At 46.0% G+C, this 17,270-nt stretch overlaps 1 protein-coding gene across 1 annotated transcript in view; it reads right to left on the bottom strand.

Moving 5' to 3' along the window:
- Window positions 1-2,723: 2,723 nt before the first annotated feature.
- Window positions 2,724-17,270, bottom strand: part of LOC144161644 (glutamate receptor ionotropic, NMDA 3A-like) — a 43,818-nt gene continuing 29,271 nt past the window's right edge. The window contains exon 12 of the mRNA XM_077692275.1: window positions 2,724-16,915. Within this exon, the coding sequence (XP_077548401.1) occupies window positions 16,530-16,915 (386 nt within the window). The 3' untranslated portion in view covers window positions 2,724-16,529. The remainder of the gene's footprint in view (window positions 16,916-17,270) is intronic.

The following is a 17,270-nucleotide window of genomic DNA, read 5'->3' as shown; positions in this document are numbered from 1 at the left end:
GTGGTTGCGCCTTTAAGGGTGAGCAGAACTATCCCTTTGTAAATAGCCTGTACATAATATGGATATATTGTTTTTTTTTTGTTGTTGTTGTCTTTGTTGGGCTCAGGGAAGAGCCGTGCTCTGAGATGGAGCGAGGTGGCGCGGCCACCGGATGTCCGGTAACAGCTGGTATTGCTGTCGGCACCAAGTTGTAAATATTTGTGAACCCGAATCATTGACAGGCCAGGAAGAGCCGAAAGTCTGAGGAGGGGGGCGGTGCGGCCGCCGTGGCGTCCGCTAACAGCTCGTATTGCTGTCGGCGCCGAGCGCAAAGCAGTTCGTATTGCTGCAGGCGCGTTTATTTGTTTGTTTGAATGTTTTGCTTTGTTGGTTTTCTGGTTGTTCTTTTTCTGGTAGGTTACGTTTCTGCTCAACCTAAGGGGAACTTCTGCTGATATACATCCCATCAAAGGAGGCCTCTGTCCCCTTCAAGGTGGTTATCCCGCGCAGTCGGCGAAGAGCGGTTTTTGAGCTCTTTATGCGACTCGCGGGCGGACGGTCACGAGTGGGGCCAAAGGCTTACATTTTAAGTTCTGCCACACCGTGACTTCGCTTGATAACCTCGAATGTAGTGTGTGATACCGAGGCGGCCTTCTGCCCTGAGCACACGAAATTCCGGGTTATCCAACCGCTGCACCAGCGTTAGGGTTCCCTTTTTGGCCCTAGCCTGGCCCGAGCACACTGTTTCGCTTTCCCACTCGGAAAGCAGCAGCAGGGAAGTTGGGCGTTGTTTTGCTGTTACTCCCGACTTGTTTCTGCAGCACGTCCCACCTGGCGTTTGCCCCCGGTCTGGTCATGTCGCCCGCAGCCACACCACACGCCGCCGGTTCCGGAAGCTGCTGGTGCCTACCATCCCCGGCAGCCCAGGCCCCGTCCCCAGGCCGCAGTCCGCTAGACGCGGTCCTGCGACGATCGAGATGCGGCCTCCTGAGCAGGCACACCTGGCGCCTCTCCAAGGCACCTGCCACGGGCGCTTCACTGGCAGCACACGAGCACTCCAAAAGCTGCTCTTCTGGGCTGGTCCCTGGCGGGCCCGGCCTGCACACTGTCGAGGCCACGACCCCGTGTCGACTGGCTCTTCTTGTGCCCTCACAACCATGGCGGCCGTCTCTGCGGCGGAAGCTGGTGGCCTTGCCGGACGAACGACTGGCTTAAGAGGCCCCTCCCGTCTGATGAGACGTCGGCCTGCCTGCTGCCTCGGCCTGCGGTTTACACCTGCCGCTCTCGCCTGCTGTTTACATCTGCTGCCTTGACCTACTGTTCCTGGGCTGCCCCACCTCCGGTGACTACAAGACGCGCTGGACTGAAGGTGTGTCGTGGACTGTGCGTGTGGTGTGGTGCTGCTTCGAGATGGGAGAACTGTTAGGAACTTTGCGGACCTTTGTTGACCGGGGGCGAGTGCTGTTAATTTCGGGGTGTGTTGTACTTTTGCTCGGCAGCGGTTGTCCAAGCGGTGTTGGCTCGGTCTTGAGGAGGGGGGGATTGTGGGGGCCCGTGTTCCCCTACGCCTCGCCTACACATGTTTCCGCGAGCTGGGAGCCGCCATTTTGGGTAGCCGGCGCGTCACGTAGGTCGTGTCCTCTTCATGACCCCGCGCGACGCGCCGAACCGGCTTGCCGCGAACGTGTGCGCGAGGGCGCGAGGGAAGGAGGACCAGTTTGTCACCTTCCTTAGCGCCACCCTCTCCCCGACCTGGGGAAGATCTCCTCTCCCCTCCGAGCTGACCTGCGGGACGAACGAGCGCTCCGGCGGGGACGCCGGGGAGTCGACTGGGCGATTTGGTCGGAGTCGGTTGGCTCGGCTGTGCCTACGCCGAATGCCCCGATGACGGTGAACCCAGTTGGCTCCACGGACTCTGCCGAGAGATTCTGCCCTGATCGGTCGCCTCGGGATGCCTCCCCTGCTCCCGCGGCCGTGATGACGGATATCGAGGTCTGAGCCCAGCGGCTTGAGCGAGCGACAGGAGCCACTGTCTCCCCGCGAGCGATAGTCGTGTTGTCTGGTGTATGCACTGTATCTGCCAGGCAATAAAGCCTCACTTTGGATTGCCGGAGCCTGTCTACCGCATGTGAGTACTCGAACCCGTGCGTGAGTCTTCGGATTCCGCGGGGCTAGTGTACGGCGCGTAGCGTTCTCTAGCAAAGCTAGCCGGGGTCCTCTGCTACCCTCGTACGTTAGCCCACAACGCCTGCGCAGGGCGGTGTGGTGGGAGGTGGGAGGCGGATAAGTTTTGGTGCGTGGTTTAGAGCATGGGTATTTGTGGTTGTGTGCACGGCTTCCACGATCGGCAGTTACACGAGAGAAGAGATCACGCATCGAGCGAAGAGTGGTAGGCTTTACAATTCGTTCCTAAAGAAAGTTGAGAGAAATGCGAAAGTGTTTAGACATCAAAACTGCGCTAAAAGTGTGTCAAAACCTTCGCTAAAAGTGCGTCCAACCTTCATGAAAGTGCATCCAATTGATCATCCAACCTTCATATACCCAAATCACTGTCTCCAGAAGCTTGTACGTTTAACAAATTAGTGAGTACCTAGTTGATAGCAAGTCCCACGTTGCATTCTTTCATGTTTTGTGTATGTTTTACACTGTGCTCCCGAATGTGTCTTGAGTCATCTGCGGAAAAAAGTATCAGTTGTCCTATCCAGAAAGAAAGAAAACACAGAACGCTAGAGTTTTTCCTTAAATTTATTTCAGCATCAACAACTTCGAACAATTGGCAGCCTAAGCTCGACCAGCGTCGGAACTATGTACAGGCGGTCAGTTTTTTTTTTGTTACCCGATAGAAAAACCATCACCTTCCGTGGCTGACAAATTGCGCCTCAACCAACGTCCGGTCAATGTTGGACCAACACTGAGTGGCAATCACTTCCAGCATCCGCAAACCGCACGTGTTAGAGTTTAGTCCGAGCATCTTCCTCCTTGCCTAATTACTCCGGCATGGCGACATTGAGCGCGCGACACAAAACGAAAGAATAGGCACGGTGCGAGATATTTTAGAAGGCGGCGTACATAACTTAAAATGTGCCTTAGAATGGTGTATTTGTTTTAAAGAAGTGTCGGTGAATCTTTAGTGCAACAGCCGTATAATTATGATTCTCACATAGGTGCACGTTGGACATTCAAGTATCTCAGTGTAGGCCGTGCCGGCATTAAAGATTAATTTTTTTTTGTCATGGTGGAAATACATGAAGGTAATGTGAGAATGCGTTAAAAGTCTCTGCTTTCAAGTGTTTCAAGCCAGAAACGGCATGTCAAATGAGCGATTCACTTACACATACTGGGGTGTTACATTTGCAGAAGTTAGTGGTAACAGTAGGCGCTGTTGTCTACGCATTTTCGATGATTTTCCCAGTATGTGTTTGCTGGAACATAGCTGGCATGAGTGTTGTGTAGTGCACTAGCAAAAAACGTGCCATGCGGAAACAAGGGCGTCGTTACAAGTTATAATTTCCCGGGCTTCTTTAACGCGAACTCTCAACCCGTAGCGCTTGAAATGAGGGCCCTTGACAATTTACTGCGACTCCCCAAACACGTGGCACACAAAATGCCTTCCAACTTTTCCGTACGCTCCCCGCGCACTACAACATACATGCAACGTTCGTGCAGTGCTGCACATTTTGTCAAAACTTTGATAGCACTGGACGCCAACGTCAGCCACATTCCACATCTCGGCGTCAGCCAAAAGCAGTTAAGCAAAAGTCGGGCATCATCACTTTGGGGCAAAAAACCGCTCCTTTCACACATTGGCAGCTTGGTTTCGGAGACAAAACATCATTCAGTATTCACACACAGCGACCAAAAATGTGCGCTCTGAGGTCGCCAGGGTCGAACATTGGCCGGGTGGCCGTGACCGACAGCTTTACTGACAAGATACAGTTGAACCACTGGCCAGTGTTTACGCTATCGTGATTCCCCACGAGTCGAGAGCATTCATTTTACAGACTGCAATAACACCTCTGAAGCCTAAATGCATTAAAAAAATTTCTGTATTGTCATTGCAAAGGTATAGGCACATGCAATTCTGCTTATATTCCAGTGCTAACCTCGTGGAGGGAAACTTGATGGGCGATTGCCTTTGTCAGCTAATCACAAATACGCAATTGAATGTATGCAGTTTGCTTTTGACAATAAGTATTTAAACGTGAAGCTCATTGACAATAGCTTGCACTAGAATCTCTTTCAAACAGGTCCTCGAGAATAGCCTAATGATTAAACTCACTGAAACTGTTAATTTTTAATCGAACCCTGATCTCCAGGGAAGGAGCCGAGTGCTTCAGCAAACGTTTCAATACTGCTTGATGGGAGGTTTGCGTTCGATTTACCGTTACTTTGTCAAAAGTTTAGCGCAATGAGCAAATGAACTGCTAATGAGATAGAAAAATTCCTGGAAAGCATTATTTGTTTCGTCGTCACGAAATTGAGATGCAAAAACTGAAAACCGGAAGCATAATGGCGGCGAAAACATTTTGCAGAGAAAAAAAGATGTTCAGCTAATTGCAGATACAAAACCCCACTCCCAACACTGGCCAGCGAAAGAACTGCAACGTGAGGGCAGCGTTGGCCCAACATTGGCCAGCCCTGGCATCAGCACTGTAGTCTGTACAGGGCCGACCCAGCCCTATGCCTTGAGACAGGTAAAAGCGCGAACGTATTTATATATGTGTATGTATATATATATATATATATTTCTTACGCCGTGTTTTTTTTTTGTTCTTCCTTCACTGGTACTCGGCAAAAATGAACAAGATGCCAGCAAAAGAGCAACAGCGAACTAGAAAGCTAGGAGCACCGCATTTTCCCTGCTGACGTGGTCACTCAATGCTGATAGAAACGCCTCCGAGGTACATCACGCACTAACTAATTCCGGGTTTTGTTGGCGCCTAGCCATGTCGCGAGATGGTCTCGTGGGGATTCTACAACATGCAGCAGGGTATTAGTGAGAAATATCTTGCGTCCGCTACGTACAACTATGAAACAACGTTGCGTGAATGGCAGGGCTGATGGCCTTGTCCACAACTGACGACTGGCTTGTGGCGATAAAGTCTTGGGATGTCGAGGCACGTAGAAAACACGTTAAGTCCCGTCCTCTGGCTAGGCCGAACATGGCGCGAAATGTGGGAGGGCACTTGAAATCGCGTCTGAGTGGTACACCTAACATTGGCTCCTGCCTCAACGTTAATTGTCAGAGGCAAAAACAAGCATAAGACGTGGGAGACAGTTCGAGGCGTTGAGCCGCTGATCACTGAATCTCTGACCAGGCCAGCAGGGTCATATGCAGTGTACCTTGCGTGCTAAAAGGGGGCGTGTCAGCCCTGCGTTCCTAGGAAAAGTGTATCCGAAAGCACTACGGTGAAGAGTCCTAAAAAGCCGCCTTCTAAACAACGTCAGCTTTTTAACACTTGAGGATGAGACAACAGCCACGAACGTGAGCGAACACTTTGCCGGCGTCGCACACGCCACATCGGAACTTGAGGGGCGGCGAAGTTTTAGCACGAAGTCTTTGTTGGCTACGCATGTACTCTTAATTTTGGGCGTACTAAAATACTTTTTTGTAACCCCAGCTCGTGGCGGATTCAACAATCATGCTGCTAATTTGCATTGCTGTGATTATGCAAGGTTATTTTACATTATATCGTAGTGCGCGCCCCTTTTTATTGCACATTTCATGTAAATAGGCGAAAGTTTTTCTTTAACCTAGAAACAAATTTTGTTTCCTTCATATTCTGACCAATTGCAAGATTTTCACCACAGGACTACCTCACCCAATTTTGCTGCCAGAATTGCGATGTAGTGTTCTGGTCCGTAAAACCAAAAACAATAAATGTTTCAAAACGCACAATATTCACTGCATCATCAACAGGCACTGTGCTCGTACGCACACATCTTCAACTTGCTCTTCCAAATTATAGGCCGAAATATTTTGTATTGGAATCGCACAACCGCCACAGGCCGCATGGATTGCCCATTCGGACTTTCATGTGATGTACAAACACGTTCTTTCAACAAACAAGCTCGTTCGCAAAAACAATGCAGCATAACTTTTATAAAATACACACATTTAGCAAACGCAACGTTTGATAAAATACACACATATAGCATTTTCTTGATTAGTCGGAACAAGAATGTGGTTTCGTGTGTCTATACGGAGACCAAATAATGGGGAGAGAAAGAGTTACGAAGTCGCTTTAAACAATATTTCCACGGAAATGTGTGCCAACTTTTGTTTGACGCATGGGCTGTGTGAAAACTACACAGCAGCTTATCGTAATGGCTTTGATCGTGACATAATGAGACAGCCAAAATAATTGAATGCATGCCTGTTGCAAAAAAGAAAAGTTGACAAGTTTCAACATGGATATAATTTTCCGCAAAAGGTGGCAACCACTACAACTGGCATACACCCAAGTTCTGAATTACGGCCTTTGAATCACGGATGGTACTGAATCCAAAACAAAATAAGTATTAACAAGCGGGACAAAATTTTGCGAGCAAAAAAAAGTGTTTACCATCGGGTACATGCGCTGAGAAAAGAATCATAACTAAACCAAACTAGACATTAATTACTTAGTTAAACTTCAACATGAGACAACATAATTTTGCCCTGATATGAACAATCTGCAGTAAGAAGAATACATTACTCGTGCCACCTCCGCAAAGTTTTGTGCAAAGAACATTTCGGGTCGGGCTTTCTGAAAAACTTAACTAGAATATCGACACCGTTCAAATCCTTTCATCTGTGTGGTTAACCGGGTTTGCAAGCAACTTCCAAAGGATAATTGCGTACGATGGACATTGCTCATGAACAGCACTCAATGGAAAGTAATGGAAACTGCAGAGTTCCGAGTTGTGTTTATTTTGTAGCTCCCTCAAAGAGCCCTGCACGTTTACTATTCTCGCCTTTATTTTTGTATTTTGGAAAATCGAACCACTGCACGTGCAAGATGACTAAAGGGCACATGAATCAGGTCAAAGTCATTGCAGCGATCAATAGGTGCTAATTGGCTTTACTCCTAATTTCTACGCAATTAAAAAGGTTTCATAGTAAAATGGTCAAGTAACCTACGCCAAAACCATGAGCCACATAGACAACTTCCTTGTGCCTATTGTTCAGCTCTTCCTTTCAAATTTCTGGTACCTTGTTACGTCGTCGCTCGTACGTTCCCAATAAAAGCTTCCGGTGCCAGTTCTGGTTGGTGGTCAACCCGCGGAAGTATGAGCGGTTATTGCCAGGCTTTTCGCATGTATTGAAGCAGTGACTCCGAAGTTGCCTCACGCCCATCCTCACCTCTTCGAAATACTGGTCTGGCGATTTTGAGCAGAAAGACGGGGCTATCGCAGCGATAGCGAACTGTACACCGCAGCAATACCCAACTAGTATACACTTCGTGCTACCAACTCCCAATCGCCGAACGCACCCAAGCAGCGAGTATACCAAACCACGTGCAATCACCCCTCATAGTCACCGTTGGCGGGCGCCGCTATCACTCCCAAGCAAAGCTGCTGAAACAAGCACCAGGCCTTTGGCAAATGCACGCATCCACAAGCAGCTACACTTAGGCTGGCAGAGGGCAATGTTAGAAAGTGCATAGTGTACTTCGTAGAGCGGTTGATGTTGGGGTTCACTCGATGGTGGCTTGCTTTTTTAGAGCATGCCGAACGCTACCCGATGACTGGTGCTTGTAATGGCTAGCGGTTATCAGCCGAATCTATCAAAGCCTGATGGGAGGACTTGTGACATTTTTTACCAACTTTCGAGGAAATACTACCAATACAAATGGAGAGGAGTTCTAATCGAAGCCGACACGTTCTAGTTTAAATTCTGTGTGACATTAAAGCAGCCAAAAATTAACTTCGTGCTGAAATAAAACAACGAGGGACTGTAGGTGTTAACCCAATGATGAGTCACGCGCACTGATAGAGCTCAATAATGTTTTCGGAGACAAGCCTTGAGTACGGAGATAACAAGAAACACAGATGCGGAGGTGAGCGGAAAAATTATAGTAGCTCGCGATATAAACGCAATTTCGCGAGCATACCTTAAAAATGTACTCTGTTGTCTAATATCGGTGGGCTGAATTACCTGGAAGAAAAACACACATTGAAAGCATTGAAAGTAGGAAAATGCGTTACAACGCGCCACTTTAACGTTACCATAAAACAAATAAAAACACGTATAGATCATTAGACTGCCTGCTTTAAATTGCAATAAACAATAACTTTAAGCATAGTTCTTGTTGGGTAGCACAATATGTTAGCACTGTGATGACATGTTGAATTTTTCTGTAGCGTGTATTTAGTCAAGAGGTCAGCCAATTTGCTGAACCAAATCGTAAGGTACACCACAAGAGCGAAAAGGAAATTTTCGTGTTTTTTTCCAATTCTGTCGTATTTTTGACGTTTTTAGCATACAGAAACGCTATGGTGCAACCAGAAAGGTATTTTTTATGGGCGCCATTTAATTCACACAGATTTTTAGTTAGCCTTGATGGTGCTTGAGAATTGAGAAACCACTCTTGAGAATTTCTTTTTCGGCACACGATAATGCATACAGACTTTGCTATCTGGCTGTTTATTAAATTTGTTTGCGATTGTGGCCATTATTGATCATAGCCAAGTTGTTTCCGGCAGCGGACAAAAGTGAAATGGACATCAATAATATCAGTGGAACCTGTGCTTTTTGCGTGGACATGTTGACTTGGAGAAGAACAGACGACCTCACAGAATCAGATATTCGGGGGTAAAAAATCACCCTATAAGAATAATAGTAGCCAGTAGTTTGTGCAGGATAATGCATGCGCGTAAGAATCACGTAACGTCGAAGTATCAACCCGCACGACCGCTTAACATAACGGACGCCGGCTGAAAAAAACTTTAGCAAAGCGTTCACTCCCAAATGGCGCAACCTTTTTGCGCGAATGTTCTGCTGAGAAGTTCGATCCGATGCTGCAAAATTACATTATTTTACCACCCACCACATTACATACAAACTTGGCGTCAGTATGCAGTTCGAGGTGGATATTTGTTGGCCGTACGACCATGCAAACATTTACGTATATTTGTTTACCACAGTTTTATCAATGAACCTTTTTTGAATGACCGCAGAAACACGCCATTTCTTGTAACCCTGCGAGAGTTCATCGATTAACAACCAGCCAATGTGGAGCGTCGGCAGCTCCGACACCAACACAACCGTATTGCTTATCTGAGTGTCCTTAGGAATATACATTTTCAGTCTCAGATGTTTGTGTATACGCGTGTATATATAGAATGTGTATAGTTTATATAGATATATATATATGTGTATGCAGCTTTCTCCGGTAGAGGTGTACGAAAAATCACAATACTACGGCATCTGCCTCGGCCTGTCCAATCCATAAGTGCATGTTCTCGCATGTTTGTCTGGCTACAACAGCTTCTGGTGCGTGTGCATTTAGAACAAGAGACTGAAATCGTTTGGTGTCGTAACCTTCCGGTAACCTTCCCACATCAGAAGCAATTTAAACAGCCGCTGTCAATAAGCATGAAACTGTGGGCATGATGAGATTCTGTCAAGCATAAGCGAAGCTATGTTCATAATGAAATCAGGCAAATAAAAAAAATCCGCATTTCGCAAAAGCGCTCAAGTACAGAATACTTCATGAACACTTAATCCATTACCATTGCAGAGCACATTACTTTTATGTTCAGCGCGTTAAACAATTAACGTACTAACATAAATTTCTCCTTTAGAAACGCAGCATGATGATTTAACCACGATCGAATACTTAACGAAGCTAGTCTTAAGTGTATACTGATGTAGCGTTATTTGCAGTCACACTGCCGTTAAACTTTTTAGTGAATTTCCCTGCCCATGAAATATTTAACGCAATGTTTAAAATAATTCAAAGTATTTCGGTAAAGCCTGCATTTTTGGTGGCGCTCTCTAACAGTGGATATGGTTAAAGTTCAGTTTTACAACAATAGTCTGATGTACGACAATAAGTGCTCTTTTTGCCTGGATGTTTATACAACCGAAATATTTTAATTAGGTTAGCCAAGATTTATAAATTCAAATATTTATTGTATAAGTAATTAATTACCCAGCTTGAAGTTCATAACCTTTTCCAAAGCAAAGTGCTCATGACCATAAGTTATGTCGGTACAGAAATCTGAATCCTTCACCTGCATTTGTAGAACCTAAAATTACTGAGGATGGCACTGGACACTGACCAAAAACAAGAAAAATGTGACGGTCTGGATTTTATGCTAAACTTACACTAGATCTGTATCAGGAATTGGTTCCAAGTGCATTTAGTGCTGTAAACACTTAAGAACATTGCGAAAATATCCGTAAGCAACAAATACTCCTTATAAGAGCAGCATTATCGTTTATATCGTATAACTTAAAAAAAACACACTGCTGCAGGTATTGTTGAGAGGCCAAGAGAACCATTACTTCGTTTTGTCTTGATCTGGCACGTTATTTGTTTGGTACATTCGGTACAGGCATCATACGTGTCCTATAGGTCGTTTATGGCAGTAATAGCAACTCACAATGGTCACAGATGTTGTGCTTACTATCTAGGATAGCCACGTAGGAGTTTTCAATCTTTATGCCATAACATGAAACAAGAAGAAAATAATACTATCTGGGTACGGGAGGGTGTAACATATGTACCATACTGTTGTAACCAGATTTCGCGAAGTGTACGTGAAACAATGTTTATGTCATAAACTCGCGAGTTTCGTCATGTAGTTCCGCCCCTTTTTAATCGTTAATATTTTCTGCATTATAACTATATTTTGTGTGTCATTCATACTGCCATTACCTCTACACACTATCCCTCTGTCTACACACTATCTTTCTACACCTCTACCCTTTATCTCTCTACCTGTCTTCTGTTTACCCCTGCCCATTCGTTGCACCAGGGGACCTATTCTTGACTGCACAAATTTCCAGGGAACTGTGACTTTGCCGGAAGTCTTTTCTGATTGGCTTTCAGTCTGTCTTGGTCGAGTGCTTCCAGTTGACAAAGCGGTTGTGTGTGATTTCGTCATTTTGACGTTTCACGACGTTTTCTGTCAACAGTTCTAAATTTGCCATATTTATTTCTGCGTGAAGTGCACAATTCTTGGCCAGGAAAGAAAAACTAGACGAAATGCAGCGGACATGACAACGTAGGCCTATCTTTGCCATTCAACAACATTATGGATTGCAGGCCACGCCTTCTTTGTGATTGGCTGAAAAGATGTGACGTAACGTAAACAGTTGAATAGGATGTATACGTCACACATTGGCAACTTTAGTCTGCGTAAAAATGACGTGGTAACACGTAACAACTTGCAATGGCGGCTGCATTTGCCACGAAGTAGGGCAAAAAATTTCCTCGACCTTCGGCACCGCGAAATATTCGTGAATTTGCAGTAGGCGCAGTTTCGCATGACGCGCGGTTTGAAGCATGTTTTCTAGCGAAAGAAATAATAGTTTTGACTGTTTCGAAGTCCGCGATCACGGAGCATACAAATAACGTGCCGTAGTTAGCTTTTATGGTTGACAATAAAATAAATATATTTGTTTAGCGTAACAGCAACAAAAGAGGGCAGTAGAAGCCTCTCCACGACAGAGAACCAAATTCACGACATTTGTCCACACTCCTCCTAGTAAGCTGCTGGGTAACATGATCGAAATCAAGAAAAAAAATAACAAAGACAAGTGTCTCTTTTATGCATTACTGTGCTGATTGAAGTCAAGCTTGACGAATGAGTGAATCGGCGACATGAGTATGCTCCGCGGTTACCAAGCGTAGCGCTTCGCTGCCCTTATGCGTCATACAAGCGATGGTCGCGACCGTCTTTTTCTGTAATCACGCCATAAACTAGCAGACGATAGCGTGGCGGCGGTGGCGGCCGGGGAGGTGATAACGCAACAAAGCTTGCATTGAAGCAGAGAGCTCAACTATGTTACTGAAAGCGATTGGAAGAAATGAATAGATACGGTAAAAAAGATTGTGTGATGTTCTTTAGCTCAGCATCCCCGTTTTGCTCGCTTTTGGATCAACGTTACTCGATCGCATTGTGGTGTTGACGCCAATTTTGACCTTGCAGACATGTTTCCCTTGTCAATCTCACCTACCGTCTAAATTTTTATAATACATGCCAAGGGTATTTATATCTTTTATGGGCAATATTTGATACCTTAGTTGTGATCTTTATGAGGGAAGCGTCAAACTACACAGCATGTCGTCAGCGCTATACGTGCATCACGTCACTGATTGTTTACATTGTGCCTACGCAAAAAAAAACAACAACATGGCGAATGGCCTGCGAATTTGTGCAGTCGAGATCAGGGCCCCAGCAAAGAAATTCCAAGTTTACCCCTGCTGGTCGGCTTCCCTTACTGTTTTTTTTAAATAGTAAATGTTTTCACACAAACAAGACGTGCAACTGACTAACTAACTATCGGGAAATAAAAAAAATGTGTGCAAAATAAACAAATTTGACGTATTAGGTTTCGCGAAATCTGGTTGCGATTGTACTGGTACCATGCAGATCGCACCTGATTGGCTGGCTCAGTGAGATGTCATCTGTTTATTTTAGGGTCAAAAGAAAGTGAAGGGGAGGAATTCAAATAATTTAAATAAAAAAATGAGTTTTAAAGTTTTTTCCAAGGTCACCTTAGCGTAGTTTGCGAGTTGCTCTTTCAAATACAGTGAATTTTACCACAAACTTCACTAAAATAAGTTAGCTAAAGTCAAGAGGTGTGTTATATAGAGCCTTGTTCCTGCCACTTTTCCAACAATGTAACAAGTCTCAAATGACCCGCTCAAAGCTTTACCTCAACGTTGCATAATTTCTTTTAGTTTAGGGTACTTGACAGAATCTGATAGTTGAAGACAAATAATAGATTTTGTCGGCACCATGGAATAAAAACACCCTTAACCATTAGAATAAATAATAAAAAAGACGCCGACCACAAGAGAAAATAAATAAAAGAATGACGTTTTAGCCCCCGAACGGGAGCCTTGTTAACGGGAGTCAACCATTACCATGTTGGAAAAAAGGGCTTTCACATAGACCAGAATGTTTCAAGCTTAGCAAACAAAAACATTCCTTATAGAGTGCATACTTCCCAAAACAAACCATATAAAATGTCAGATTCGTGAACTTGACCGGCGAGACTTTGAAGATGTAGTCGCACCCATTGTGTGATGAACGCAATCTACATGACACCTATTTATTCCGGGCAGTTAGGGCTGGTACCAAGGCGATGCGAAAGAGTCACACGATGTGAAGGTGATTTTGAATTTCCGAAATGAATTTCCGGCTCAAATTTTACCGAGTAGTCGAACAGCAGCTGTGCAAAACATCCGCGATTTTCAGGGCTCGTCAGAACAGAGGCGGACACGGCAAACTAGCTCAACTACAGAGTGATGTGTTCGTTCTTTTCTCCTCAACGACATAACAGTAAGATGGCTGCAAACAAACACGTGATCTCATTACGGGGAAACGTACAGGAGTCACCGGTTCGTACAAGGCGATGGTGAAACGCTCTCACTTCTTCAATGATCTACCTACAAAGCGTTTGGCATGGTAGCCAATCATCGCCCAACTTCCGCACATATGAAACGGGAAGTACTAGCGAAGAACACGAGTTCTTTACTGAACGCACAACATCAGCAGGGAGCACAAGGTGAAATATGGCACTTCTCTAAGCCTTTACCTCGAACGCTACACGAGTTTCTTGAGAGAAAACTGCTACAACGACAGAGCGGCTGAAAGTGCGCCGAGAACCTTTCGCGGACGTAGGTACAATATGTGTAAGGTTTTTGATTTCCGCACGTTGAAATGGAGGCAGCTTGTCTCGACAAAATCCAGGTACGTTAGGGCAGGGCTTGGCGAATGGTGCGGAGTTCAATCGTGTGACGTGATTGGGCAGTGTTTGTCACGAGAGCAACGGATATCTACGCCACAAGTGTTTGGGAAATACTTGTTTCTTGATCTCTGACAAAGTCTGGGAGGCCTAGGACACAAAAATTAATAAAATTCTGAATGTTGAAATATAAAGCACCAGTCAAAATTTTAACGAATGAAATGTGGCAAACAGCAGTTTGTATAAGGCAGATATTCAGGACATGGATGCGTAAGAATACTTAAATATGATTGATATTGCAGGTTTGTATGCCTCTTGCAGCGTTACTGGCCGCATTTTGGTTGAGGACACATTACAAGAATAACAGGCTAAACCAAGCATATCTTATAAACAGAGCAGGCTTATATTTGATCGATAAGAAAACCCTCACATGTACAGAGAAAACTGGGCCATCTCTTGTGAAACGTGACATGAGTGTATTATTAACAAAACACGCATATTTTCAAAATTTTTCTGAGCCGATCCCGAAAACACGCTAGGCTAAAAGGTGTAGGCTTGCCAGCTTCTGCTTCATGGTAGCACAGTTTCATATTACGAAGTCGAGTGTCAATATTGTTGTCAGAGACTGGGCTGAACTTGCCGCAGTTGCTTTCTCTTCATGGGAGGTCATATGAACTAGGCAGCATTCGACATGCTCTGCCCAATGTACACCATTTTGTCGTTGTATGCACATATGTGACGCGAGATTCAACGGTGTCATGAGCTCAAGGATATAAGTGCCACGATTTGGTCCCATGGTGAGACTGAGTAGGTGGGGGCACGGCGGGCGTCACAAGGAAAGACCATCCCTGCTGGACACTCTCTTCTTGATACATTGAGCTATGTCCGACTATATGCGACTCACCGGAAGAAAATGTAGGTTGGTCACATTATCCCTAACGGAACAAGTTTTTTTTCCTGCCTAGCATTGATAACATATACATTATACTGTGCATTGATGGATGAACGCAACAAGAGAACACGTAAGCTATTCAATCGCAGAGGAACTCCAGCATTGTATAGAGGTTGCGGCCATGAGCGAAGTTTTGTAGCTGAAAATTCAAAAGTTCACTCTCAGAATTTCATAGCACCTTCAGTGGACCATCAGTTAAGTGGACCAGTGACTTTGATGACTCTGGAATCTTTGAGAGCTTTTGTTTATTTTTTGTCCCATCCACATTACTTGCTTTGGAACTGAACAGCTTGAAGACTCAAATCCTTCAGTCACTGACATGAAGCTGTTTTCACAGAGACTTGAAACACTTACTACGCCTTCTAGCCCCATTTGAAACAACCTTAAGACTTCAATAGAAAGAAGAATAGAGGTTAAAGCTTCGATACAAACGGTGTAGCAAATAAACCTTATCCTCTAAGTATAATATAGCATACTATAGCTTATTCTCCGTGTGCAGAATTGAGGGACAAAATTTTGAAAGTAACCATCCCGATGCATCTCTGATATGGAGTGCAGAAAGTTGTATTATTTGTTCTGTTCGTAACCGTACACTGGCAAGACCGCCCACAGTCTTCAAGATGCACAGTTCCAAAGCATCCATTACCATACAGTATACTCAATGGAGATTTTACGACGAGGTAGGAGAACCGAGGCGGCGTCGATGATCGTCGGCGGACATACATGTGTTCTTATTCCAGCAGGGACGGTTGTTAAAACCATCGACGTAAAAAGCGAGGACTAAATGGACGCCGAGGCTGCCGCAGTGTTTAGCACCAGAGGTCTCCATCACCCTCATTGAAAGAGAGATAGAGGGCAACATGGAGGAAACAGTGAGACCATAGTTGGCAGACAAGTATGGGGGAAGGCGCGTGTTCACGAACACGAGCCAGAACGGCGGAGAAGCCAAGACTAAGAGTAATAGTAGTAATAAGAGTACAATAATCAGAGATAGCGATTCGACGTGTCAGAGCCCGCGGTTGTACGCTCATCAAGTGCTGCAGAGTGAGTGGGAGGGAGATGGTCGGGGCACTCAGCGGAGGTATCGAGTCACGGACAGAGAGGGTCTCTCGAAGCACCGCAATCAATTACGGAGACAAGCCGCGTTGGAACAACACGCGGCACAAAAACGTGCCTGTCGAGAGCCCCGACTTGCAGTCGTCTTGGTTTCGTTACCGGAAGTAGATTGCAGTGGGTCGCCTCAGTTCACAAAACTGCCAGGTAGCTGCAATATGTGAAGCTGGCACACGTTATTGTGGGTAACGTCGAGTGTTCTACTAAGTAGCGGGGAATCATTTAAACCAGGTAGTGACCTATCAGCAAGGGCAGTTCCCTGTCTTGCGTTGTGGTTCGGTAACAATGTCGAGGAATCCCTGAACCACGCTAAATGTACGTGACATCACCTCCAGACGACAATTCCACCAACTGTAATAAAGAAATATGTCCGCCTACCTGGATGTAGAAAGGCAGGATGTGCTTTAACCGTTTCCAACTGCCCAAGCACACACTTTCCAGGCGTCCCCTGGTCAAACTGATTGCTGTACTCCGAAAGCCCTTCCGCCTATTCGTTTCCAGTGACCCTCAGATGTGCGTAGCACGGGAAAATATCAAAGAAAAGAGCCGCTAGCGAAGCGACTCCCTGCTCCGTCATCAGGGTGGCTTCTTGCGCAGGGCGTTGTGCAGGAAGGCCAGCTTTCGCTCCAGCGCCTGTTTCTCGCGCACAGCTTCGCGTAACAGGTTGAGCAGGCGCCGCTCAGAGTCATGCCATCGCCGCAGCAACTGCTCGCGCGACAGTCCTTGAAGGCAGACGTCATCCAGCGCTCCCGACGGCGCCAGGGTGACGCGGCGAGGCTCCCACGGCGGCCGCATCTGCGAGATGTCGCCGAGGGACCGAGCTCGACGCCGGCGGACGGGCACCCGAGGAGCCACCAGGGTCTCGAGGCTGACGCTCAAGAGGGCGCCCGCTCCCACGCGGAGGCGGGGTGAGCCCGGACGGGAGACAGGGGTGCTGCTGCTGCTGCTCGATGGCGGGGAGCCTGCGACGGCGGCGGGAGCGAGATCAGGGGCGGTATTATCGAGTTTTGTCCCTTTTGCGTCCCTTTCAAAAGTGTCCCTTTTGGCAATCCCTGATTGGCTAAAAGCAAACAACCGGAAGTGACGTAACGCGAGCGCGGCAAACCTACTGCCAACGCTTATTGCTTAACCGGAAGTACGTCACGAGGAAGGGGCGCAAAAGGGACGTTTTCAAAAGGGACAGTTACGAGAATACCTCCCCAGCTTCGCAGATGATCGGCATACAAAAATACTACCGCGTTGAATATGAACTACAACAGAACCGGCTTGACGCGCTTAACGTCTTGGAGTAAGTATATAATTACAACCAATCAGTTA

This window comes from Haemaphysalis longicornis, unplaced genomic scaffold, assembly GCF_048455015.1.
Source record: "Haemaphysalis longicornis isolate Haplotype H1 unplaced genomic scaffold, Haemaphysalis longicornis Haplotype H1 scaffold_12, whole genome shotgun sequence".
Lineage (NCBI taxonomy): Eukaryota > Metazoa > Arthropoda > Arachnida > Ixodida > Ixodidae > Haemaphysalis > Haemaphysalis longicornis.
This window is presented reverse-complemented; position numbering and strand designations above follow the sequence as displayed.